Source organism: Rana temporaria, chromosome 3 (assembly GCF_905171775.1).
Source record: "Rana temporaria chromosome 3, aRanTem1.1, whole genome shotgun sequence".
In the NCBI taxonomy this organism is placed as follows: Eukaryota; Metazoa; Chordata; class Amphibia; order Anura; family Ranidae; genus Rana; species Rana temporaria.
In genome coordinates, this window is record NC_053491.1 from 155,442,107 (window position 1) to 155,469,787 (window position 27,681).

General features: G+C 43.2%; 1 protein-coding gene and 1 non-coding gene across 5 annotated transcripts in view; both read right to left on the reverse strand.

Annotated features, from left to right (window-relative positions):
* Positions 1-27,681, reverse strand: part of PLXNB2 (plexin B2) — a 296,169-nt gene that overhangs the window by 107,861 nt on the left and 160,627 nt on the right. For all 4 annotated transcript variants that reach the window (XM_040343685.1, XM_040343687.1, XM_040343688.1 and 1 more), the window contains 4 exons: positions 23,733-24,840; positions 12,788-12,979; positions 2,751-2,873; positions 804-904 (listed from right to left, as the gene is read on the reverse strand). In XM_040343685.1, coding sequence (XP_040199619.1) covers positions 804-904; positions 2,751-2,873; positions 12,788-12,979; positions 23,733-24,827 — 1,511 coding nt within the window. In that variant the 5' untranslated portion in view covers positions 24,828-24,840. The remainder of the gene's footprint in view (positions 1-803; positions 905-2,750; positions 2,874-12,787; positions 12,980-23,732; positions 24,841-27,681) is intronic.
* Positions 18,938-19,010, reverse strand: TRNAK-UUU. The gene has a single exon. It is a non-coding gene; the product is annotated as a tRNA-Lys (tRNA).

Sequence of the window (27,681 nt, forward strand, 5' to 3'; positions counted from 1 at the left end):
GTGCCACCACAGCCACCATCACCCCCTGCCTCCAATCTCCATGCAACGTTCCAAGACAAAACCGATCTCGGATATTTTTACTGGCACATTTCCGCAACCACGCACATTTACGAACGGGATAAAAAGTGCCCATCTTTACGAACTGTCCGTAAAAATACAGACAGTTGGCAACACTGCTCAATATGTGTATCAAAGACACCTGTGCACAGAATCTCTTTCTTCCATTCAAACATCACTATCATGGGCAAGACCAAAGAGTGAATGATCTCAAGGCAGTTGGGATCACAGTCACCAAAAAAACAATTGCTAACACAATACGCTGCCACGGATTGAAATCCTGCAGCACACACACAAGGTCCCCCTCCTCAAGAAGGCACATGTACAGGCCCATCTAAGGTTTGCCAATGAACATCTAAATGATTCAAAGACGTATTGGGAGAAAGTGCTGTGGTCAAAGGAGACCAAAATGTGTACAAACCTGGTAACCAACTACGTTGTCTTACCTCTATGCTTGCCAACAGAGGTTTCTCCACCAAGTACCAAGTCATGATTTTCTTCAGGATCAAATACTTATTTTACTCACTGAACTGCAACTCAATTTATAACATTCGTATAATGTGTTTTTTTTCCGGGATTTTTGGTTGATATCCTGTCTCTATCATTTATAATACACCTATGATAACAATTGTAGACGCTTCATTTCTTTGTAAGTGGGAAAACTCAGAAAACATACAGGGAATCTAAATTATTTTCTCCACTGTAAAATGAATCAACATTTAAGGATTTAAAACAATCTTACGTACTTTCCTTCTACGACACACCAGCCACAGTAGGGATCCTTGGCCTGAATACATTCATTGCAGTCTAAATGTCGTTCACATTCCTGAACAGGAACACGATGCACCTATGTATAAAATAAATAAATAAATAAAAAAATCAATCTTGTCTATAGATTCCAAAGACATGTGTTTAGATTTTGTATACGATTGTGTTTCTGAAGCTTAAAGTGGAGTTCCATCCATAAATATAACATTACATAAGTAGTTTTAAAAAAATGTTTTTTTTTTTTAGATGCCTTCAAAGTGTTGTTGCTAGGCAGAATAGTTAATCTTCCCTCTTCCTGCACCTAGGTGCTTAAGCTTAAGCTTCCAAACCTACACCGCACAGACTCCTGGGAATGTAGTGGGTGTAACTTTCCAGGAGTCTGTGCACTCCCCAGTCTTGAAGAATCATGTGACTTGGACAGTACATGCTGAAACCTGATCTGAAACCTATTACACTGCTTGTGCAGCACTGAGCATGTGCGAGATCTGCAAGGCTGAAATCCAGGAAGTCATACAGTCTGGCTTCATGATGCCCACACTTAAGATGACCCCAGTTAATTTCTATTTTATAAAGTGTCTAAATGCTTTAACAACCTAACAAAATGGACCTTAGTTTACAGACTAACTTTACTAGAATACATTAAGCTTGTGTATTACAGGGGTATTTATATTTAAAAAGTGAAATTGTGGCCGAAACTCCGCTTTAAATGGGAAAGATTTAAAATCTCAGTCACATTTCTATTGCTGTTTTCTACAGTAGTAGAATATATATATATATATATATATATATATATATATATATATATATATATATTACACACACCCCATAGCACCTCCTACTTAAAAAAAAAAAAAAAAAAAAGAAGGAGAACAAAACCCATAAAAGAACAAGGAAAATTAAAGCTATGGGGTTGCTTTACTAAAAGTGGAAAGTGCAAAATCCGGTGCAGTTGTGGTCAAAGCTTAATTAAAGAAGCAAGAAGCTGCACAGCTACACCAGATTTTGCACTCTACAGTTTTAGTAAATCAACCCCTATGCATTCAAGCATACTGCCTGCAAGTGTTGCAATTCCCTCTCAGTTGGATGCAGTGATCTCCTCCCCGACAGATAAATGATTGTGGAGGCTATCGTTTCTTGATATAATGCTTGCTGGGGGTCATCATACTGGCCCTGACACATGCTGGTTATCACTGCTGGCACCTACACCAGAATTTCTTAAGTGTACCACCAGGCCCCATTTTGTTTAATCTACAGCAAAGCAAAGGGGGAAGTGGCACAATAGAAGTCATATCCTGAGAAGCATAACCCACTTTTGGGTGGAGTTCCGATTTAACTTTTTTTTTTTTTTTTTAAGTTTAGGCATGAATCCATAATAAGGCAGATCAGGAGTTCTGACTTGACTCCAATATTAAGATACTGACCTAAAACAGGCATAGAAATATTTATAACAGTGAGTGGATATCAATCTCTACAGGACATTGCAGTAAATACTTTTTACACAAATATCAGATTGTGGAGCCTGTGGTTTTGTTTGGAGTGTGCTCTGCAGAACGCTACTGGGAACACTCTGAATAGGAGGCGTGCCCTGTCGCATGCATGTTGAAGTGACAAGTTTACTCCTCCCATCACGTTTTCCCATTCAATAGTATGAATGAGTCACTGTTTAAGTCCTAGCACAAGTGACGCTGAAAGAATATCTGTAAAAGCACAATATTGTGAAGGATTTTTCTTTAAAAGCAATAGTATGATCTATGATGGACCATGCCACTGCTTTATGAATTTGCCCCTTAGACTTCTTCCCATGGTCAGCAATGGCAGCTCCAGTACATCGCTAAGCTTAGGTTTCCTTTAAATAAAAACAGTTTGGGCTAGGGTTCCACTTTACCTGAATGATCCAAAACAAGGACATTTGGTTGACCACATACCTTTTTTTTGGTCATTACATAAAGATGTTTCTTGGCAGAATCAAAAACCATTCCATTCTTCACACTACTTGTGGTAGGAAAGGGCACCGTCCTGTACTCATTTGCAGATTTCCCTAGATAAGCCTACAAAAAAAAAAAAAAAAGAAACACTTGGGTCAAGAGCAACAAACAAGTGAAGCTTATAAAATGAGCAATGATTGCCTCAGCACTATGATCTCAATCTCCATCAATTTAGGGTATCCCGAACCATGAAAGTGATCTCAAACAGGGAGAACTCTCTATTTTGATCATGAAACTCTGTGTCCACCCAGACTTAGTTATGGATAGAGTAGAGATGGATTTGAAAAGAAAGAAGCGGCGCCTTCTAAGCGTAGTAATTGAAATATTTATTAAAAAAGCAAAAGCATAAGAATAACACTCACAAAGGAGCTTAAGGTATAGGGCTCATCTGTAAGATTTTTCATCCGCTTTGTCCCCGGGTACGGTTAATGCTGTTCCTGCCTGTGGTGTTAACCGGCGGAATCCCTGTGGCTCCTTGCCTCTGTCGGCAGCGGTGGGGGAACCACACACTCTCAATGGATGGAGAAGGAGGACGGCGTTCCTTGGAGCACAGCCGTAGATGGCGTCACTCCTGGGTACAAGGTCAGCGGGGAGGTGCACGCGTTTGAAGCAAGCCAGAGCCTGATGAAGAAGCATGCATGCTTCGAACGTGTGCACCTCCCCGGTGACCTTGTACCCGAAAGTGACGCCATCTACGGCTGTGCTCCACGGAACGCCATCCTCCTCCTCCATCCATTGAGAGTGTGTGGTTCCCCCACCGCTGCCGACAGAGGCAAGAAGCCACAGGGATTCAGCCGGTTAACACCACAGGCAGAAGCAGCATCAACCGTACCCGGGGACAAAGCGGATGAAAAATCCTACACATAAGCCCTATACCTTAAGCTCCTTTGTGAGTGTTATTCTTATGCTTTTACTTTTTTAATAATAAATATTTCAATTACTAAGCTTAGAAGGTGCCGCTTCTTTCTTTTCTACCATTTCAGATCCATCTTCAATCTGCAAGCCGGCAGCCAGCTCTGTGCTAGTTTAGTGTTTTTTATATACGGACATCTTTTAAAGGACTAATATATATAGTTCCCCCTGAATATCCTATTCACTCCCCTTCCATTTGAAATAGTTTTTACAACTATATCCGGAGTGTGCTCGATTAACCCTTGGTTTTCCTGAGATGGATTAGACCATCTGCTTTTTTTTTTGTCCTGCCTAAAAAGTGGTACCAGAAGGGAAATAAGGGGAACTTTCAACAGAAACTTCTTGTCTGATGAACCATTGAAGCATTTACATGACTGGAGCAGATAGAAATTGGAACATAGAAGCTAATGCCATGCACATCTACGGCCTCATGTACACTGCTGCTGGTAAACGGACATTTAGGAGCAGTTGGGAATGTTTTAAGATGCCCCTGAACTCTCCTCTATGCCATCTTACCAGCACATGTACACAGGGTCGTTTATAGTAGTTTCTAGGCAGTTGAGTTTAAAAGCATTTTTTTGGAACGCAAAAAAATGGGTTAAGACGGATGTTCAGAGGCATTTGAAACACCAAATGCCTGGAACAGCTTGTAAATGCTGCTAAACGCAGTAACTCATGTTTAGCAGCATTTTGTTTACAGTCGTTTTTCATTTTAACAAAACACTTTTAGACGCAAATGTGGCTAAACGCGGCATGTAAGCGCTGTTAAACTGATGTTTTTAGATGCCAGTTTCTAGCTGCCAAGTTAAATCATTCAGGAGAGGTTAAACAATGTCCTGTGTGCACGAAGCCTACTAGTTGCTTCATTTAGGCCTCTTTCACATTGAGGTGTGGAGCCGAGGTGACGGTATACCGCCGTATTTACCGTGATATTCGGGCTCTAGCGTTGCGTTTTTAACCCCCGCTAGCGGCCGAAAAGGGTTAATACCGCTTGCGTTGCGGGCGGTATTACCGTGCTTTCCCATTGATTTCAATGGGAAGGCGCGGTATAGGAGCGGTGAAAACACCGCTCCTATACCGCGGTAAAGATGCGGCTAGCAGGACTTTTGGTGCTCTCCTGCTAGCGCACCGCTTCAATGTGAAAGCCTTCGGGCTTTCACATTGAACACTACAGGGCAGTTTTTTTCATGCGGTATAGCAGCGCTATTTTTAGCGCTGTACCGCATGAAAAACGCCTCAATGTGAAAGGGGCCTTAGGATAAATTCCCCTAAATGTCAGCCAAACAGGAAGTGGAGATAAATCTCTAACAGAGCCCTGGATAGCATTAAAAACATGAAACATAATCCTCCAGGCTCTATCCAAAACTAGAAACAAAGGGCCAAATCCTCAGCCAGGCGGCGTAACTTAACTTTTACCATTTAAGTTACACTGGCGGAAAATTTCTACCTAAGTGCCCGATCCACAAAGCACTTACCTAGAAATTTTCGGCCGTGTAACTTAAATGTCTCCAGCGCAAGGCGGTCCTCTTCTGCAGGGGGCGATGACAATTTAAATGAGGCGCGCTCCCGCGGCGGCCGTACTGCGCATGCTCGTGACGTCATTTTCCCGACGGGCAGCGCGCGAAATTACGTTACGCCGGGCTTTGTGGATTGCGACGGGACAATAAAGTTGCGTCGGGTTAAAAAAAAGTTACGCGCAGAAAAATAAAATTAAAAATTTTAAAAAAATCGCGCCGATCGAAAAAAAGGTCTGTTTTTACAAGGTGTAAACAGTTTACACCTTGTAAAAGCAGCCCTAATTTTACGTATGCAAACGTAAACTTACGCAGAAAAAACAAAGCTGAAAAGCTTTGTGGATCTCCGTAAGTCCTCATTTGCATACGCAAAGCGGCATTGGTACTGCATCCTAAGATCTGACAGTAAGTGTCTTACAGATGTCAGATCTTCTGCCTATCTTTGGAAAACTGCTTCTGAGGATCAGTTCCTAAGATAGGCACAGGGATACACAGGCTGAACAGCAGTTCCGCCTGCGTATCCCTTTTGAGGATTTGGCCAAAAGTTTCTGGCTTGACATGTACTTTAAGGTAGCATGAAGGTTTCATTTAGAAGACAACAGCCATCATTAATGGTGGTAGCACAACAAACACACTGCAATGAGCATAGTTGAACAATTAATTGATTAATCCCAGTGTCTTGTCATATACATTATGGATAGGTTCCTGTAAAAGAACTTGTCACTGATTGACCCCGGTGTTTCCCGCATAAAGACAGCTATAGGCTGCATACCACACACTCTGCCAACAGTATTCTATGTTTAGAACTTAGCACACAGGAGCATTGTGCAGTGTGTGGGATGAAAGGAATATCTGCATAATTATTGTTTTCACTTTCTCCCTCAGGGACCTCAAAGAAATAAAATGTAAGATAAATAACAACTTATTGCATCTTAGGCACAGTCCTCTGAGTATTTATCTCACAGCTTGCAAAATTAATGGATCCGGACATATACTATATGATTACGACAGAACAACTGAAGTAATACATCAGCACTGTGTCTCCTGGAAATACTCAGTACGTGTGAAAATGTAATGTCATCGAGGTGAACACATCTATTGGATATCAGACAAAGGTAAAATGTGCTGCGCTATACTCATACATTATACAGTATATAAAAAGAAGAAAAAAAATCATGTGCAATTATAAGAATATAATCTATACATAATATCACATGTAGGAAATGTTAACTGATTAAAAAAATATACATGTGTCTACACAATTTTGACTGAGGTTTACCGAGACATTGGTGACCATTAATCAGGCACCCGAGGTCAAGAAGGGAGTACCTCTCTAAGGGCTTAAATCTCCTTAGGCTTGTACAATTTACTTGTACAACTTTCAACAAACCTAAACACTTTGTATGCAATCAGACAGGCCCTTGCACTACATAAACCAGCCCCAACTCCTCCACTTATAGTACAGCCTCGATCATAAAATAAACTGGTCTCTGAATCACCCATTTTCTTCTGCAGGACTTCGACTCCTCAATTATGGTAATCGGTCAGGATTTCCTAAAACATTGTCCCCCCTTCCCAAATGCTATTCTTCTGGGCTGCTTGAGTACACCCCCTGGACTTCTTTTCCCACTTCTCTCCCATCCCCCCGATATTACTTTAATGTTTTATTGCCATCTTGCGAGTCTGTTTTCTAACACGACTAGTGTCTAGTCTAGTACTGTACCTTTATAATACATTTCCTCAATCTTCATAGACCTATGTTATTTATCTTATTGTTAATGTTCCTACTTCGTGCATTTCTTAAGATAGATGATTGTATCTTTGCTAGCCTGATGTTTAAATGCTTTTATGGTCATGTGAAAATAATAAAAATATATTGAATGAGAGAGAGAAAAAAAAAAACAACACACACATGCCTAATGCTCATTATATATTGTATTACAAATCCTAAAACACGCCTTTACATCAAATGAGAATAGAAACCACCTGTCTTTATCCACTGCTAGAGTGGCATGAACCCAGAAAGTGGAATGATATGCCACCCATACTCCTGCAGTAAACCACTGGGACCAGAACCCCTGCGTACAGCATGATGTCAATGCAAAGACTCCACCTTACTTTAATGTAGACTTCATAAGGGGTGCTGATCCCGGTGGCTTACTGCAGGAACATGGGCGGCACATACCCACCCTCTCTGGGTTTATGCTACACAAGCTGCAGAGTCACAGGTGGTTTCTATTCTCAACTGATGTACGTGCATTGGAATTTTTAAGATTTTTAATAAAAATATACAGTGAGCACTAGGGGTATTTTGTTTTGTATGATCCCAGCTGTCATAAGTGGTGGAGTTGATAGAGGAGTGGGGTATGATGGCGAACCTTGTCAACCCAGATGTTTTGGAACTACATTTCCCATGATGCTCATGCACTCTGCAGTGTTGAGCATCATGGTAAATGTAGTTCCAAAACATCTGGGGTGCCAAGTTTCACCATCACTGCTGGAGGTAATTTCAAGACCTCCTATAACCAAGAGGTCCAACAGTCCAAGTGAGTGCACACCTATCGCCAGTTGGCAAATGGAGTGGTGTGTTGCACAAGATATTAAGTGATATCACATGAACAAAACACGTAGTGGATTTGAATTGAAGCACATTTTTATACATCCGTGTGTCGATTTTTCACTTCATGAATGTTTATGTATAATTTCTAGATTGTAAGCTCTAACGAGCAGGGCCCTCTGATCCTTCCTGTATTAATTTGTATTGTGACTGTACGGTCTTCCCTGATGTAAAGCGCTGTGCAAACTGTTAGCGCTATATAAATCCTGTATAATAATATAAACGTGAGGAATGTTTCATGCTATGCCATTTTATTTATAAAGGTCCAATATAAAAAAATTATAAAAAACATTTACCTGCAAAATGATGTGCATTTATTTTAATTTTGGAGGGTGAACTTATCCTTTAGGTCACTATTATATTAAAACTATTTTTAGTTTGTGTGGAGGGTGGTTTTGTACGCAAGTTATTTATATGGTAATATTACATTTTTTTTGGTAGTTTTTTTTTTAGGATGATAGCAAAGTGCTTCAATAGCTTATAATTCTTTAGAATTGTAAATATAGTGATGTATGTATGTATTAATAGTCGTCATTATAATAGGATGCAGTTTTTATACCAGAGCAATGGTGGTAAATTTTCCTGATATAAGGGGCATCAAGAGCGGCCCCATACATCACCCATGGGCCACACAAGAAAGTCAGTAAAAATTCTTATCTATATATTATCCGAGATGGTAGAGACACAAACAGGCAGGAGCGAGATGGGCTGTTGGGTGGGGCAGTGATTCAATTCCCTCCCAGGCCGCCCTAAATTATGTTGAAAATGGTCAACACCCGGTAGCCGCTGACGTTTTTTTTCTTCTCTAGGAAGTCAGGGCGAGGTCTGGGGGCACAGCTGTGGCGGCTGGCCGGTCGCTGTTGCATTCCAGAAGTTGTAGTCCGTGCTCAAGGAAAGAGCGCAGAGGAAATTAGAACTCCTGGATATATATGTTTTTCTTTTATATTTAATTTAATCAGCGAGGCTCTGTTGATACTGATGCAATGCGGAAACCACAGCGATTCCTGTGCATTGCATCTGAATTGCAGGCAGTTCACATTGCTCTCTGCAAACCACTGCGGATGTCAAAATAAAGATTATGATGACCCCAAATCGGTTTGCAGAATGCAGTGCAAACTGTGGAATCGGACGGAATCAGATCACATGGGTCGGAACCACCCATGTGATCCGATTCCAGTGCAAACCAAAAAGGGCCGAGCAGCATTTTGGTGTGAATGCAATGCGACATCGCATGTGATGTGCACAGGAATGAGGTGTGAATTGCATTCGACGTGTGAACCCAGCCCTAGCGATTCTGCCATATTATATTGTGTATGATTATATTCCAACTTATTATACGTAATGAATTATAGTATATCGTGGCACGTTTTATTTTTGTGTGAACTTGATTCTTTGTGGTGTTAGCAGCATTTCATTGAGGTATTCTGGATTTAAAATTTGACTGCAGAATACTTATTCTAGACATCTATTGTATAAGCAGCCCTCAAAATTTCCACTCGCCTGCTAGCATTTGGCGAGTGGATTTAAGCTGGGGGCGAGTGATGACAGGGCTGCATGACCAATGTCCCTTCAATCTGTGCCTACACTTAGAGCCCCGATGCGATTGGTGGCCGAAGAGGAAAGGTGCATGCTCGGGAAAAGTAGTCTGGTGACCCGCGCACAGGCAGAGCAGTACACAGCTGCTCTCCTTACAATTCTCATTAAGCCATGGGACCTAACAGTATGACCTCTCTGAGCCTGCCCCCCTCCCCCCGACCAATGTAGCTGGAGAGCAGAGAGCAGGGAGCAGGAAGTAATGAGCCAGGTGGAGAATTGCAAAAATTACCACTCCGGGTGTCCCAGGTAGGCAGTGCAGCGCTCACTGAAAGTTGCCCTGACATGAGAGTGGCAGCCTTCCAGTTTGTGCAGTTTTCTTCTCCTTGTGCTCTATGTCGGTGTCCAGCAGTTCAGCCTGAGCACTGTGAGCAGACTGGTCTCAATGTGTGCTGTGCGCTGTCAATGTGCGCTGTGCTATGGTGTCAACGGCTGTGCAGTTGTGTGGATCTCGGCGCTGGATTGTACTCACTCCCGCTGTGCTGCAGCTCCTCTCCTCACTGCCAGCCTGAATAAAAGGGGGAAGTGGGGACATACAAGCGTGGAGCCGCACACACAGGCTCCTGATGATGAGATGAATAGGAGAGGGAGAGAGAGGATGGATGGATGGATGGGAGTTGCAGAGGAGACAGCAAGAGAATGGGGAAGAGATCCAGTTCTAGTGCCCTGTCCCTCTGGTCTGCCCCCAGTGCCCTGTCCCTCTGGTCTGTCCCCAGTGCCCTGTCCCATTTTGTTAAAGTTGTTTTTGGTAATATTTAATTGTGTAATTTGATTCTGCATAAAACATTTAACAGTGTCATTCCATGAGATAATCTACGAGGGCGTGTTTAGGGGCGCAATTAGGCGTTGAGCAGTGTATGAATTAGGTGGGGCAACTGGTGGCGAGTAACTCTTGAGACCTGGCTAGTAGCTCAGGGCTTGAAATTTTGAGCCATGGTATAAGTATTATCCTAACCATACTGAAAGCAGGTATTAAAATGAAATAGGAATCTGCTTTTAAAAAGAAAATTGTGAGTCAATTCCTGACATATACTGTATACTTTTTTTTGTAAAGCGACACTCCTCAATCCTGCTTGAAAATGTCAACCTTTAAGTAGTTACCGGAAGCCAATTCTGATACTAGGTTCAGTGACCTCCCATGTTATGGAATCATGGTCTCCAATAATCCAGTAATCACAAAAGAATCAAATGCGCTTCTGTGTCAATAAAGTCCGTTAAGTGGGTGAAGGGAAGGCGTAAAAAAAAAAAAAACAGGGCAACTAAATTAGTGAAAGCATGACCAAAAAGGAGGAACTAAAAAGGCAACCAACCCCCCCCCCCCCCCGTTTGCATAAATCCCCCTGCTGAGATATTGTATTTGGACAGCAGGGACTCTCAGTTGTTAAAATACACTGATCAGTACTGCAGCCAAAGGTTTTTCAGCAGTGCTGTTTGACAGAAGTTGACCTATAGAATCGGGAGGACTACATACAGATAAAAGTTTGGCCGGCAGGTAGCTGCCATAACCCTGGTATTTACTGTGGGTGATTCGACGTTGGATAAGAGTTGTCCCGCGGGCAGATTCGCCGGGGGATCACTCTTAGAGGCGGCAGGAGAGGTGCCCCCCTTTCTGCCATTTCCCGGTCATTTTCGAGATTACTAGAGCCATCGGTTAGCCCGGGCAAAAAGTCGAGTGAGGGCAAGATGGTCCCCACTCGTCTTTATGCCCTTGGAGGACCCGAGTGACCACTAACATCACTTCTGGTTCTCGGGCATAAACAATGACATTCAGATGCTACAGATTACATTGAAAAGGTTTTCCCAACCAAACTTTACATAGGCTCCCTTTACACTATGCATCGAGTAAGCAATGCATTACCCTGCTTTAAAGTGCACCATTTTAAGACGGTTTATTCATTCTAAACAGACTGACAATGCATTTTAACACAACAAATTTTTTCAATAGCAGCACAAGGCAGTTTTTTTGGGGTGCGTGGCAAGAGCTTTGCCTGCTACTATGGCAGCAGGAGGGTGCCATAAAAAATTTCCAGCACTGCAGCATGCATGGTAAATAAACCGTGCATTTTACTGCGCATTCCCATACAGTAATAACCTGAATGGGCCCTAAGATTGACTAAAGAAAGGCAGATATAAAACCTGCGATGTATTTTCATTCTTTACTTTACTACAAGGAAGAGTCATCACAGCTCCCAGGGAGATTTTCCAACAAGTAGACTAGAAAATCTGTAATGGCTCAAATATCACAAGTGACCCTTGATATTATTTACTATTATTCGGACACTCATGAAGGGTGGGCTTTAAAAAAAAAAAAAACACACACACACATACTCCTCTTCATGCCACAGTATATGTGATGCTGCAGCTGTCCCACGTTGGCTCTAAGACCAAGAAACTGGTGTTCACATGAGTGCCAATTGCTCAGTCTGCTCCAAACAGAGATCAGTGATTACTGGACTGTGGAGGGGTTGGATGCAGCTGGCTCTAGCCATCAGCCAAAGCCAGCTGTCCTTCGTCAGCAGGCGGGATCCTGACAATATTGTCAGCATCAGTCCCGACCCTGGCACAGCTCTGTCCTGTTAGCCGATAGTGGGCCAGTTATCAGCTGACTTTGGATCACATGACAAGACAAAAATAAATGAACAGGCCATAAAGGTTTCTACAGGTATTAACTAATCGGGCAGCCAGATTGTGCACTTTCCAATCTGCATACTTCATGTTCACATGGGAGTGGGTGGGGAACATACTGTATTACCAGCCTATCTTGGGGGAAAAATCTTGGCTAAAACACATTCCACCCATCAAAGCTTGACCAGAAAATATCTACATTTATCAAAATGTATCTGAAACAAAAAGGCTTCAGCCAATATCTCAGATTTCCCTCATAGTTTATTTTTTCCCCACATTTGTATTAGCTGCAGTACCACTAGAGCAGGGGTGTCCAAACTTTCTAAAGCAAGGGCCAGTTTACCGTCCTTCAGTCTTTAGGGGGCCAGACTGTGCCTGAACTTTGGTATTAGGGGGAGACATTTTTGTTGTCAGTGGAAGGAATTATGTTCCATCGTTGGTGTCAGTGGAAGGACTCATGCCCCAGTGTTCGGGTCAGTGGAAGGAATAAGGTCTCAAGGGCTGGATAAAAGCAAGCAAAGGGCAACATCTGGCCAAGGGCTGCAGTTTGGAGACCACTGCACTAGAGCAACAAGCGTAGGCATAGCATAACGAAAAGCATTACAAAACATAAAATAAAAGGCATGTGGCAGGCAAACCTTTATACAATACACTGTCATATCCACGTACATTAAAAATATAGATAAAGCAAGTTCACCAAGGCACATTCTAGTTACCTTCACCAGTTTTCCTTCAGCTGTTCCAAGGAACATAATAGTGTGCTCATTCTCAACAGACACTGCTATAGATGTAAAGGGGTTAATCTCCCGCACAAGCACAGCATTTTCAGTAACACCATTTCTGCTCTGTAGTGGGTAAGGCAAGTGCTCTGATCCACATGGATATTTCACCGACTCCCCTCCTGGAGACTGCAAAGAAGACCAAAAATAGAATAAATTACTGCTTGCTCTAAGACAGCTGGACTCAACACTTAGAGGTTCCAAAACAGTGGGGAAAAAAAACCTCACAGATTACTACAAAAAAGTATAACATGTCCATTAAAAAATAAAACAATTTGTAAAAGGACATAAACTATCCCTGGTCTACGTGCCCTTTTCACAAATTGAGGCGATGTGGCTCATCCACTTCATTTCCCTCCATGAACTGTCTTTTTTAAAGCTCATCGGTCCTTCTATGCAACAATTTATGTGAAATAATTATATATGTTAACGCAAAGCACAATTCCAGGGTCTTACATGCCATTATAATACCAACTTGAATATGTGAATCATGGTTGTCAATAAATGCATTTAAATCCAGAGTGCATATCATGTAGCAAGCTGAAAATGTAATTTTGGTCTACAATTACTGTGTAAAACAAGACCAATTACACATCCATTTTCTGTGAGCTACATATGTTCAAGGTCCAGAAAAAATAAACGTATTAGTATCACTTAGATATAACCATGGTGGATATAAATCAATGATTTTGTTTTTATAAAAAATCTATTTTATTTGAATACAATGCTTTTGGAGTTAAAATCTATCTAAAGTTGGCTTTCTATTTAGGATATATTAATATTTTAGTTTATTCAGCATGAAATGGAGCTTAGTTATTTAGCACGAGGCTGTATATTCTGCAATATGTACATTTTTGGTAAACTCATACAATGAATCCAAGCTCTGCAAGCTGAGATAACATGCACTGCATTGATACATTCACACAATGTCACAGTAACCATGAGATAAAACAAAGTTCAGGAATATTCCTTTGGCCTGGTTCACACTGGTACGGAGATGCGATTTGAGATGTCAAAAATCGCATCTCAAATGGGCGGCATTTTACGGCAATTGCACTGTCCTAATCTGTGTGACGCCGCATCTGCGGCACTGCACCGATTTAAAAAAGTAGTTCCTGTACTACTTTTTACGATTTCGGGGCACGATTTACATTGACATCTGTGCAGAAAACTGCACAGATGTCTCTGTAATCGCGGCCCGAAATCCGGACTGCCAGCGGGAGTGAAATTGTGCGAGTTCAGCTGAACTCGCACGGCTTCACTCCCGCAGCCCAGTGTGAACCTGGGCTTTATCCCATTGTTTTGCAAATCTATGTACACTACAAACTGTATGATTCAATTGGTTCTGATATTGCCGTTTTACTACCCTGACAGCTTATTATTCTAAATAGGAAACCTTCATTTTGTTTGCAATGTCCCTCACCTTGCGTCACTTCCGCATTACCAGCCATTCCATTAAAGTGAGACAAAAGCAGGTCAGAGGATTAGCCGCTGCCGGACAAAGATGACAGTTGGTCTTTAAAAATTATGATTTAAATCAAGCCTTTTTACTAGTGATTTGAATCAGGATTTGAAATCGACTTGATTTAAAGTCAAATCCACCCTGGATATAACTTTAGATGTACACTAAACGGAAGAGCTGCACAAGGTATAGAATGTTCTGGCACAGTGTTAGTGGAAACGGAACACGTAAATCAGTGATTTAATCGTTTTTTAGCTGCAGCCACCACTCAAGCCCATTTTACCTATTGACAACAAGCATAATCACTCAGCCATAAGACATGGGTCTCATAATAGAGAACTGAGAACTTAAGATCATAAGCAAAACAAGGAAACTACAAAGCTTGCCATTTTAAAGCCCTAATGACTCTACAAGCAGCCTGTACATGAAATGGTAAAAAACATTATGTGTAATCATTTTAATTTTGCTACCATCAAAGATGGGAATTCCCCTCACTTGCATATGCGTTAAAGGAAAAGTTCACCTTTGGGAACATGTTACACGTTTCTAGGGTGTAACACGTTCCCACTCCTGCAGCCGCCGCCAGCTCCGTTCATTGTCAGTGGCAGTCAAAATTTTGTGGGGGGAGGGTAAGCAGACCTGGCCCCCTCACTTGCACCAACACCATCCCCCCTCCCCGCCAGCCAATCAAAACAGGGCGATCCACTGGCACTATACCCCCCCCCCCCCGATCCTCTTGCATTAGAACCACACACACCATGCGATCAATGGCCATGGAGGACGAGGTGGTGATGCCCTGCTGTAGCCGTGTTAGGAAGAAGAGACTGCTGCTGCATGGAGATTAGGGGCTGGGTGCATGGATCAGGGAAGATGGACGGGTCGCCACTGCTCCCTGTAAAGACAGCAAGCGGGGGGGGGATCATCTCCCCTCCCTTGCCGGATTACAATACTAAGCAAGTAAGGCGATATCTACAAGCAGTGTTCATTAGGGTTTTATATGCTGATTTACATGGGATAAAGTTGTGGGGGAGGGTTTACAACCACTTTAAGCACTCAGGTAGTCCATTCATTCTGTCAGAATGCATCTGTATGCCTATATGAAATACGAGCAGGCAGATACACTGACAAAACAGATTATAGCGCACACATGCAAAAATTCAAGTTAGACTTACCGGTAACTTGTTTTCCAGAAGTCTTTCAGGACAGCACCTTGAGAGATAGTGACTCCACCCTCACCCACAGGAAACACCTTCCACATCCTCCAGATCTTTAAAGGGAGGCGCCTCCCTAACTCCCCTCAGTTTTCTCAGAGAACCTCCGGCCCCAGCTGGAACATATAAACACATACGTTAGTCACAGCATGGTACATTAAACCAATAGGGCGGGTCGTTGCTGTCCTGAAAGACTTCTGGAAAACAAGTTACCGGTAAGTCTAACTTGAATTTTCCCAAGTCGTCTTTCAGGACAGCACCTTCAGAGGATAACAGAGACTTACCTTTAGGGTGGGGAAACAGCCTGTAGGACTCTTCTGCCGAATGCAGGTCATTGGCGGATGTGAGGTCCAAACTGTATTGCCGCACCAAGGTGCAGAAGCTTAACTATCTCGCTGCTTCGCCCATTTGCTTAGCGGTGGCTTCAGCTCTCTCTGCCCATGTGGCTGCAAGTGCTCTGGTTGACTGAGCACCGATTCCTACTGGTGGCACCACGTCCGCGTGAGAGAAGGCTTCTCGAATGGATAATTTCCACCACCTAGCCAAGGTACCTTTTAAAGCTTGGCAACCCAAAAAAAGAACAAATAGAACGCGTCTGAGGCTCTTTGTTATTTTGAGATAGCATAACAAAGCCTCTTTTTTTTTTTTATAAAAAAAGAAAAATCTTTCTCCCCTGAGGGATTTGCACAGAAAGTAGGCAGCACAATATCCTGGAACGATTAACTGTTGCCCTAGGAAATGTTTTAATCTGTTTTTAGGACAATTCAATCCAATCCAAGAATAAAGACAGATAAGGTTCCCTTATAGACAGAGTATGGAATACCCTGATCCTGCCCGCTGAAATGATAGCAACCAGGAATAAGCTGTAAGGTAAGATCTCTAAGAGATGCGTCCTATAAAAGTTCCATATGGCTTTCCTGCCATAGATCCTAATTACTCGCAAAAGATTTTGTTACGAGTACCCCCGATTTGAGCCGTTCTAGGCCTCGAAAGGGCTTAGAAGAGACCGAGCTACCAGTGGTCCTCTAGGAACACTATCGAAGCAGATATTTGTACTTTTAATGAACTGACCGCCAGACCTTTATCTGCTCCCTCCTGAAAGAATTCTAAAATGGACCCAAGCTCGATAGGGTCTTGGTTAGACGAGTTACACCAGGCCGTATATATCTTTCACACCTTTGTGCCTAAAATCCTCGTCACTTTCTACCTGCTTTCCAGTAGAGTAGAAACTAAACGGTCTGAGAACCCTTTCTTCTTTTAGGAGTTGCCTTTCAGATGCCAGGCTGCAAGGGAGAGACTGGACCCATCTGGATGGCATACAGGGCCCTGTACTGACAGATCCTGTCTGAGAGGTAGATGCCAACATGGCCTGGCCGCCATTCTTCGGACCGTCGAGGACCAAGCTCTCTTGGGCCAGTACGGGGCGATCAAGATGACCGGTACCTTTTCTCTCTGAATCCTCCTTAGCACTAGGTGGGATTAACTGGAACGGGGGGGAACACGAGGCACAGGTGAAACCACCAAGGATGCGTCAGAGCGTCAATTCCTACGGACCCGTCCAGTCTGTTTTTGGAAAAGAATTGCAAAAACCTGAGAGTTTTCCCCTTGAGGCAAACAGGTCCACCTCTGGATGACCCCACTTGTTGGAAATTTCCACAACAGATCTCCGGGTTCAGAGACCACTCTGCTTCCCAAACCTGATGTCAGCTCAGGTAATGCGCTAGGGACTTTAAGAGTATCGCTTATAAAATCTTTCCCGCTCAGAGAAGAGCTTTTGCCACAAGAATCTGCAGAGGTCTGCTTCTTGCGCCCCTTGTCTGTTTAGGTATACCACTGCTGTGGCATAGTCCGTTGACACCTGAACATGGTGATTTAGTAGACCCGGAACAACTCTGTTAGAGCCAATGCAATCGCCTTTAGCTCTCTCCAGTCCGAGGATCGCTTCACTGGAAAGGACCACTCCAGACCCTTTGAAGGCTCTCCTGATCTTTTCCACCCCTAGAGAGATCTCCTCTCTTGCGATGGGATTTTATCAGAGTCCAGGGAACTGAGACCGCGATCCTATAATCTCAGGGTAAAGGCCTGTAGGCACCTGAAATGTAGTCTTGCTCATAGAATGAATGGCATTGTTGACGTCAGAACTCCTAATGCCAACATCACCTGCCTTATAGCCATCGGCTGGTTAGACTGTCTCGTCCCCAACAGGGGAGAGGGCCGCGTGCCATGGTCGGGGTCGGGCGCCGTCTGTCTTCCTGGGGTGGCCGCAGGGGGCTCGGGAGGGCGGGTGGGCCCAGGGCAATGCTGTGTCCTGAAAACCTGGCCCTTTTTCTCCTGTGGGAGAAACACTTTCCGGTTTACTGAATCTACCTGGTAACCCAAGTAAACGGACTTCCTGAGATGGAACTAGGGATGATAAGGTTAATAATCCAGCCCAGTGATTCCGAGTAACTTCTCGCCCTTAATAGATCGTTCTGTAACATATATCTTTCCATGGGGTGAAGAAAAAAATAGGTCATCTAGGTAAGCCAAACTGCAATACCCTGTAGACGAAGCGGGGCTAGGGCTTCCGTCACCACCTTGGTGAAAAAAATATGAGGCGATGATGACAGTCCGAATAAGAGAGCGCCCTAAATTTAAGGTGACGAACCACTCCCACTACACTTTACTGCCAACCCTCTGGACTGAGGGGAGGTAGAGATGCACAGGTACGCGCCTCAAGATGCCATAAAACAGTCTGGCATCAATAGATTCTTGACCAAAAGAAGTTGAATCCATCTTGAACCTTCTGTATCTGACAGATTTGTTTAGAGAGTTCAAGTTTAAGCTCATTCTTAACTTTCCTGTAGGCTTCTCTACCAGGAATAAGTGAGAATAGCATCACAGTCTGTTGAATCAGCTCTTTAGCATTTGTAATCAACAAAATCTCTCTTAGCCCTGGTTCACACTGGGTACGATTTGGAACGATTTGAGATGCGATTTGACATGTCAAATCGCATCTCAAATCGGCGGCAATTGTCGGCAATGGCACTGTCCTAATCAGTGCGACGCCGCATCTGCGATTTCAAAAAGTAGTTCCTGTACTACTTTTTGCGATTTCGGGCCGCGATTTACATTAAATTGCGGCCGAAATCGCGGCAAATGGCGGCAAAATCACGGCCGCGAAATCGCGGTAAAATCGCGCATTTTACCGCGATTTTTAATTCGCAGCAGTGTGAACCTAGGCTTAGAGGGGTTTCTAAACAAGTTGGAATCCCCTCTTTATTTCTGGCGCAGATTCCGAGAGCCTAGAGGGGAGAGTTGGCGTCCCATCCCCTAGGACATTTCAACTCTTTGGTCCAGTGAGCATTCCTGGCAGGCGTGCATAACGACTGCCCTATCTTCAGTTCAAGGACCTCACAGGTAGTTGAAAGGCAGCGCCCGAACAGGGACTTGAACCCTGGACCCTCAGATTAAAAATCTGATGCTCTACCGACTGAGCTATCCAGGCTCTCGAGAACTCTATGACATAACCCTGGGCAAGAGTGATCAGAATGTACTGACTGGATGTTACCGCTGATCACTGCGGAAGGAACCTTTGAAGGCCTCCGCCTACCCACACGGCTGAGTCCTTGGGATTTCTCGGCTTGCGTAGGAAGATGGGAGAGAATTCCCCCTTTCCCTTTGGCTTGCTGCGCAGTCCAACTCTTCCTGCCTCCTTGGGCTTTTTTTTTTTTTTTGGGGAAGATTTTTCCTTTCAGCTGACCTGTCTAGGATGCTTCCTAGTTCCGGCCCAAAAAAAAAAAAAGATCTCCCAAAAAGAGAATCCTGCAAGCTTTAAATTTTCCGAAGCTACATCACCTGGCCTCAGGTCTTTAACCACCACGCCCTTCTCGCCGAATTAAATCAAGGCTGTGGCCTCTCAACCTCTTAATTGTTTCAGCTGAAGCATCAGCTAAATAAACCACTGCAGAGGATAGAGCAGAAAAGGAGTCCTTGTTTCGGTGAATCTACCACCATTAACTGGATAGTTCAACCCTTCAAGTTTCTGGCTACACATGTCAGGGCCATAGCGGGTTTCAATTTCCTGATCGACTGCCATGGGGTTTTTTTTGGAAAAAATATGATCCATGCGTTTGTCCATAGGGTCTTTAAGAACCCCCAAGTCCTCAAAAAGGTAGATCAGAGGACCCGGACACCTGAGCCACACTGTAGAGGGATCTCCTCAAAAGGAAATCGCCCTTTATGGGTTTTTGAGAAAAAGTCTCTCTCTGGATTCTGCCAGCTCTGTCTGCCCATTGGCGTCAGAAATAACTGAGTAGATCGGACATGTCCTGCGCTTTGCTCACTCGGATCTGCATACCTGCGGACATATAAACTTAGAACCTTACAGAAAAAAATGGTTCTAAGCAACCATACACCTCCCCCAGGGATAAACCCCGACCCCTCTGAATCCTCACTAGAAGGAACATGGGAGTGACCTTTCCTGAGAGGTGAAGGCCCGAGTTGTGGAAGGGAAACTAAGAGTCACAAAAAGTTTGAATCGTGGCAAAGAGTTCTTTCTTTACGGAAGTAATCAGCTGTCCTACATAGGGGTTGATTCCTCCTGAACAAAATAAGCAATGCATGTGCTGCATAGAGCCTTCTTACAGTTCTCGCCCATCTACCTGGGGAGAAGAAAGAAAGCAGGGGAATCCTTAATGAGACCCAGTCACAATAAATGGACCCCCCCACATAGGTGCACTAGGAAAGAAATGTGCCCAATCCAGTGCCCAGACAGGCCCCTTGCCACTAGGGGGATTAGAAAAAAGGAGACCGGAAAGCAAAAAAAGATACAGGTAAGGAAAAAAACACAGGCAGACTTAAACTGCTGCCTCCTACCTGGCCCTGCTGGTGCCTGTCCCACCGCTGTAACTTCTGCGACCTCTATTGCAGATGAACAGCTCTTCATAGTGGCTCACACACCGTTTCCGGACTCCAATAGTGCCGCTGCACCGGACCAGAAACGGAAAAACGCCCCAGCCTCTGTCCTCCCGAAAAAGACGTTCGCGCTAACCCGGCAACCTGCTGTTCCATCCTGGCCACACCAAAATGGCGGCGACGCGCGCGCAACAGCCGTTCCTTCCAGGTCACCGAGTGTTTCTGGCTCTCGCCGAACACAAAGGGGGAAGAGGAGCCCGAAAACTACCGCTGCCGTTCGGGTAGTACGGGAGGATAGACGGTCTCAACTGGAGAAAGGTAGGAGGGAAGCCGTCTCCCAGGAACACCTGAGATATTTTACTCCCCTCACAGAAGATGTTCCCTCCAGGCCGGAGGAAACACAACAACCGAGGTGTGTTAGGGAGGCGCCTCCCTTTAAAGATCTGGAGGAAGTAGAAGGTGTTTCCTGTGGGTGAGGGTGGAGTCACTATCTCTCAAGGTGCTGTCCTGAAAGACGACTTGGGAAAATGACATTTATCCTGCAAGGCTAGTTAAAAACACCTGAACATATTCAAAAATACGGGGGTTTGGTCACACTATATGGTCATATAGTGCTAAGCGCACTTACTGCGACAAAGTACCCAGAATTAGTGGGTCCTACCCTGTCAATAGAATCAAAGAACATGTGTCTCAACCATGGGAGATAAACTCCTCTATGTGGGAGAACTGAAGGGATTCCTCTTATGCACTGGTGGCCACTAATGTGAGGTAATGAAGAGGGGGAGGGGTGTTCCAGCCCAAGAGGGTGTGCCTCCCCAAGTATGTTTGTGTATGTTGTATAGACCCTAACCAGGTCTCTTGGGCTAGAACACCCCTCCACCCTCTTCATTACCTCACAATAGTGGCCAACAGTGCATAGGAGGAATGCCTTCAGTTCTCCCACATAGAGGAGTTTATCTCCCATGGTTGAGACACAGGTTCTTTCATTCTATTAGCCACTTCCATACAGGGCATTTTCACCCCGTTCCTGCCCAGACCAATTTTTAGTTTTCAGCGCTGTTGCACTTTGAATGACAATTGCGCGGTCATGCAACACCGTACCCAAATGAAATCTTTATGTTTTTACCCCCAGAAATAGAGCTTCAATTTTGAAAAAATACCATATTTTTTACTTTTCGATTTAATAAATATACATTTTTTTAAAAAAAACAATTTTTTCCTCAGTTTAGACCGATAAGTATTCTACATATTTTTGGTTAAAAAAAAAAAAAAAAAAAATCGCAATAAGCGTATATTGATTGGTTTGCGCAAAAGTTATAGCGTCTACAAAATAGGGGATAGAGTTTATGGCATTTTTTTTTATTTTTTACTAGTAATGGCGGCGATCTGTGATTTTTATTGTGACCGTGACATTGCGGGGTACATATCGGACACTTTTGACATGTTTTTGGGACCATTCACATTTATACAGCGATTAGTGCTATAAAACTGCACTGATTACTGTGTAGATGTGACTGGCAGGGAAGGGGTTAACACTAGGGGGCGCTGAAGGGGTTAATATGTTCCCTAAAGTGTGTTTTAACTGTAGGGGAGAGGGACTCACAAGGGGAGGAGACCGATTTGTGTTCCTCTGTACTGGGAACACACATCGGTCTCCTCACCTCTGACAGGAGGTGGATCTGTGTGTTTAAAGCCGTGATTTCCGTCAATCGCGGGTGCCCAGTGGACAGCGCGGCCGTCAGGGGACACGCGCACCGGGTCGCGACTGATGCCGTGGGCACGCGTGCCCCCCTAGCGGCAGCGATGCAAAGGACGTCATAGGACGTCCACTCTGAGGGAGAGACAAAACTTGAAAAAGATTGGACAGCCGCACTTCCACAAAATCCTTAAAAAAGGTAGCTTTTAATGGTAAAAAAGAAGACAGCACTACAAATCACAGCAGACAGTGGGGTGTATAGCTGACGCATTTCGCACTGTAATGTCAGTGCTTAGTCATGAGCTATGGCTAAGCACTGACATTACAGTCTTTTTTCAAGTTTTGCTCCGTGCATTGCCTGCACCTAGGCTTCTGAGAGGACATTGATTGCTCAGTGCATTCACCTGGAGTGGCAGGTTCCTTCTCCTCTGAGGGAGAGACAGTTCCTGCCGACGTCATATTACTATGGCTCGGTAGGGAACTGGTTAACAGGGTAGGACCCACTAATTCGGGGTACTTTGTCGCAGTAAGTGGGCTTAGCACTATATGACCATATAGTGTGACCAAACCCCCGTATTTTTGAATATGTTCAGGTGTTTTTAACTAGCCTTGCAGGATAAATGTCATTTTTGCATGTGTGCGCTATAATCTGTTTTGTACTGTTTTTGGTCTTATAGCAGCACATTCTTAGATGTATAGCATTTTTAGGGTGTGTGCCCCCCCCCAAAGTATGTTTTTGTAGATACACTGACAAGTCTGCAGGAGTTCTGCATGGCCCCCGCTGATCGTGGGTGCAATGTTTTGCAGGCTCTAAGAAAAAAAATTAAAATAAAATGCTTATTTTTTTACCTGCAAAAAGATGTGCATTTTTTTTATTTAAAAAGGTGAACTTATCATTTAACCTCCCCAAATTGTAGAATGGTTGATGTGAATGGTGCTTTTAAAGTCTTCAACAAAGCTGCTTGAAGAAAAAGCTTTGCGGGGGACTTCAAAGGTTTGCTGTACACACTGCCCTTATACATGCTGTTTATGTAAACAAAAAGTTTTGTCAATCATTTTTCTTTCTATGATGCCAGAGAAGTGATTTTGTTTTTGTTCCTGTCACACATACAAAGAATGAGGTTGCGGGTCACACGAAACAGAAACAAAAGAAACAGAAAACTTGACAGAGGCTCCAATTCTACTATGAAAAAGTTATGGTTTGATTTGGGCTTTAAAAACACAGACACTTTGCCCTATCAAGACAAAGTGACAGAGCCTGGAGATAGCCCACCGCCCCCTCTGGCTTTTATTCTTACCAAGCCACGTTTGCTTGCTGCTGCAGCATCCCAGCCTGTCTGAACTCTGGTGTTGGCACAAGGGATCCCTCCATTTGACATGTTTAGACCTGGGTACTTCCACATAGAGGAGGTCATTTTAATGCGTGGATGCGGCTTGGTAGTGTGAATAGTTGATTGCAACTCGTTGGTGGAATGGCTATCATCAAACACCATCACTTTGCAATGAATCAGTAAAAAGGACAAGGTCTCTGTAAATAAAGCTCACTCTAATACTGGGACATTTTTAGGTTTGCCATACATAAAGAATATAAAATGTTTAATTAACAGCTTACTGTACCTGTTTTCCACAACCTATTTTATCACCAAACGGCTTTGTAAATATAAACTCGCCATCTTGGTTTACAGATTCTTCAGAGCTGGTGTAACATTCTTCACGATTTTGTTCAAATTTCTCATTAATTCTACTCAGTGGAAACATACATACAGCAGATTTCTCTTTATTATTGACAAAAGTGTTGAAAACTCCAAAAAGAACCTTATCCTCGTCAATGGACAGGCCCATTATATCAGCCAGCTCCTGTCCCGGACTGGCAAGGAAAGCAGAAGTGCAGATATTATAAGGAATGTTGTTCTCATCTTTGCAGCCAAGATCCATCTCAACATAGGAAAAATAGTTATAATCCGATTTACACAATCGGGTAATTAGCGTGCGTTTTTTATGTAAGGTTTTATCCAACCGACTGGAAATGAAATAGACACGATTAGGATCTTCAAAGACGGTGATAAACTGCTGTGTGTTGGCAGAGGCCGAGCCATATTTTAAGTTAGCAGAATCATGGAAAGTTTCAAAAGGGCCTTTATCCTCCATTTCATCAAGTATTCGTGTGCTGATAATTATCCCATTGTCATGCTGACTTGTGCCCTTCCCAACGAAGAGAACTCGTGGTCCATTATCTTGCATGTCTGCTATTAGTCCTACAGTTTCTACCTTCTCATCGTTGCTGGCAACAAAAGACTTCTCTCCTCTGCTGTCATCATAAGAAATCTCTTCTGAGATATTGAGAATTTTTCTTAAAGAACAAATTCCTTTGAATAGGCTTCCACATACAACTATCCTTTCTTTTGGCACATCTAGTAAAAGCAGCTTGTTATAATTGTTGCTAGGAGAAGCATTTGGACATTGGTTTTGATCAATTGGAGGTGTACATCTTTTGTCATCCTTTTTTGGTCCAGTTGAGACATTGAAAAGCAACCCTAGTTCCCCACTAAGCTGGTACAAATGATTAACGGCTCCTACGTAAACAAAACCGGTGTTTTCATTAACGGTTAGGTGGTTCAGTTCTGTGTCGCTCATAAAAGTGATATAGGATTCTGTTTTTGCCAAATGTACAAAAAAAATTAAAATGCACAAAACATGGATCCATTCCGCCATTTCTGGGTAAAGCCTGTAAAGGAAGAGAAAAAAAACGTGAGTGAAAACTGCAGAAATCAAGCATGCCCTTATCAAGCTATAGGTTGCACATAGAACAATACAACTTGCACTTATATGCCCCCAACATCATCATTTAAAAATTGCAAAAAATACAGCTTTCTGGTGCCTAAACACATTCATTCATTAAAGTGATAAAGTATTTTTTCTTTAAAAATAACAAACATGTCATACTTACCTGCTCTGTGAGGTGGTTTTGCACAGAGCAGACTGGATCCTCCTCTTCTCGGGTACCCGGCTGGAGCTCCTGGCCCCTCCCTCCTAAGTGCCCCCACAGCGAGCAGCTTATGGGGCACCCAATCCACAGCCACAGCGCCCATTAAGAGACCGAGCCATGGTTTGGCCCGCCCCTCTCTCTCTCCTGATTGGCTGACTTTGAACAGCAGCAGCGGGAGCCAATGGCACATCGCTAGATAGAGCTAGGGCTCAGGCAAGTATTAGTGGGGGCTGCTGCACACTGAAGGCTTTTTATCTTATTGCAGATAAAAAAAAAAAATCGGACTTTACAACCGATTTAAAAAACTGTTACAGATCTAAAGGTTTTAGTTGTAAAATACTGTTTACAGTCTGAAATGCTGAAGCGCCTTAAAGAGAATATGTAGCCTTTTTAAATTACCGTATTTTAGACAGATAACATGGCTGTGATCTGCTTACCAGCAATATGGAAAGCTAAACATTCACTGCATATGAGCTTCTTTAAAAAACTTTCCCTGATGTCCTAATGCAATAGTCCCACCAATGTTCTAATTGCTGCCACTAGTCCTAGACTTGACTGGGGATGGCAGGAAATCCGGGGGGGTTGTCCACTGCCAAGGAATCAATGGCGCTCTCTCTCAGGTTCAAATTAAAGTATGTCCGTATAACAAAGAAGCATTCTCAAATTAGACAGTTGTCACCAGTGGAAGAATTCCCATCACCTCCTGTTAGTGACGAATTGTAAAGCTTATACATAATATAGATAATACTTATAGACTTCTTATCACTTTCAGTCGCAATGGTCACCAGGGCTCATAAAAAGGGTTAATTTGCCCAGAGGGGATATATACAATAAAAACCTGACAGAGGGTGTAATACTTCCACACTCTAGCCAAAGCTAGGAAAAAAAAAAAAAAAAAGGAAATGGTTTAAAGGTTCTACAAGCATTAGGCAAAGTTTAATTACAAAACGACAGAAACCTTTTCTTTTGTGAATGCGTTGGTTCAATGCAGGGCCATAACAAGTACAAATTAGTATGCTGCAATGCATTAATTTTGGATGGCACCCCAAAGCACTAAGGGTCAGATGTGGTTTGGGTTGTGCTAGGATGCACTGGCAGCCCATTTAAAATAGGCAACCTAATAATAACTTAACATAACACATGTTAATGTATGGCTATGATTCCGGCCTCAATGTGCATTTATAAATCTTCTCGGACTAACTGAAAGCAGGAACATTTTCAGGTGGCTAATACTGTCAAATAAATTGACCTCAGTTTAGCACATCTGCCTATGGGAATCCCTGTTATAGCATATTCAAAATAGCCCAAAATTTTTTCTCAATTCTCACCATGACATGACAGTCTGGCAGCTTCAGACTTAAAAATGTGAAAATGAGTGCCTCCAAAAGTCAACAGCTCACAGGGATATTTTCCAAGCTAAGCAAAGCCTGACCTTTTCCTACTCTACACAGAAGGGTGGATCCCAAATACCATTCGAGTAAAGCTCACAGCAGTCCAAGGATAGGGAGATATTAACAGGCTTAGCTTACCATGTGTTATATGCTTAATTAAGGTTATGCCTTAATTTTTAACTACGGTACTTTTTTTCACCTAAAAAATCCACATGAATGAGAAAAACTGTACCATGGCCACATTATTTTACCAATTGAGAAGGGATTTTTTTATGGTAAAGTTATTTTCAAAATTTTAATGCACAGGTTATCAATCCTGACATTATTAATTTCTTCAAGGTTGCAATAACAGAGTTTCAACATTGAAGGATCATTTCTTTGGGTACGTCATCACACGACCACACAATTGTCAGTTAAAACAACGCAGTGCCATATCCCAAAAAAATAGCCTGGTCATTAAGGGGGTAAACCCTTCCGGGGCTGAAGTGGGTAAGAAAGCTCTCATTGACCAAAATAGGATATCACATGTCATGGGACTTTGGGTTTCAAAAGCTGGACCCCAAGATGTGGCAGTGTGAACCGAGCCTTAAAGTGGAAGTTCACCCCCAATAGTAAAGTCTTAAAATCTACTGGCATCCATAATCTAAGACTAACCCATCCAGCCCTGTAAAGAAGAAAACACTACACATACCTTTTGTTGGCTGTGTCCTGCACAGAGCCTCTGCTACTGGAGACCAGACTGGAGTGGCTTCAGAAAAGGTATGTATAGCGATTTCTTCTTTACAGGGCTAGATAGGTTAATCTTAGATTGTGAATGCCAGTAGATTTAGAGATTTTAGTATTAGGGTGAACCTCCACTTTAATGTACAAATGTAGCACCCTGATGTTTAGGCAAATTTAGTTTGCCAGGTAGTAATTATCCTGGCTAATTGTTAGAAGATCCACTGATTCTTCTCTAACTCTGGAAATGCTGCACCTTTTCTTTTCTGTCACTAGGTGGCTGGTGACATTAGATCGACAAAAGCATAGCAAAGTCAGATCATGAATGGATGGGATGTCTCAGTCAGTTGGCAGGGGTTACTTTAATCCCTTGCTTGCTGGGAAAGCCTATTTATTTGGGTGGAGTCAGATGATCGGGGTTCTGTGCCCCCTGGACGGCTGTCTACAAGGACGTGTGTTATGTCGCTCC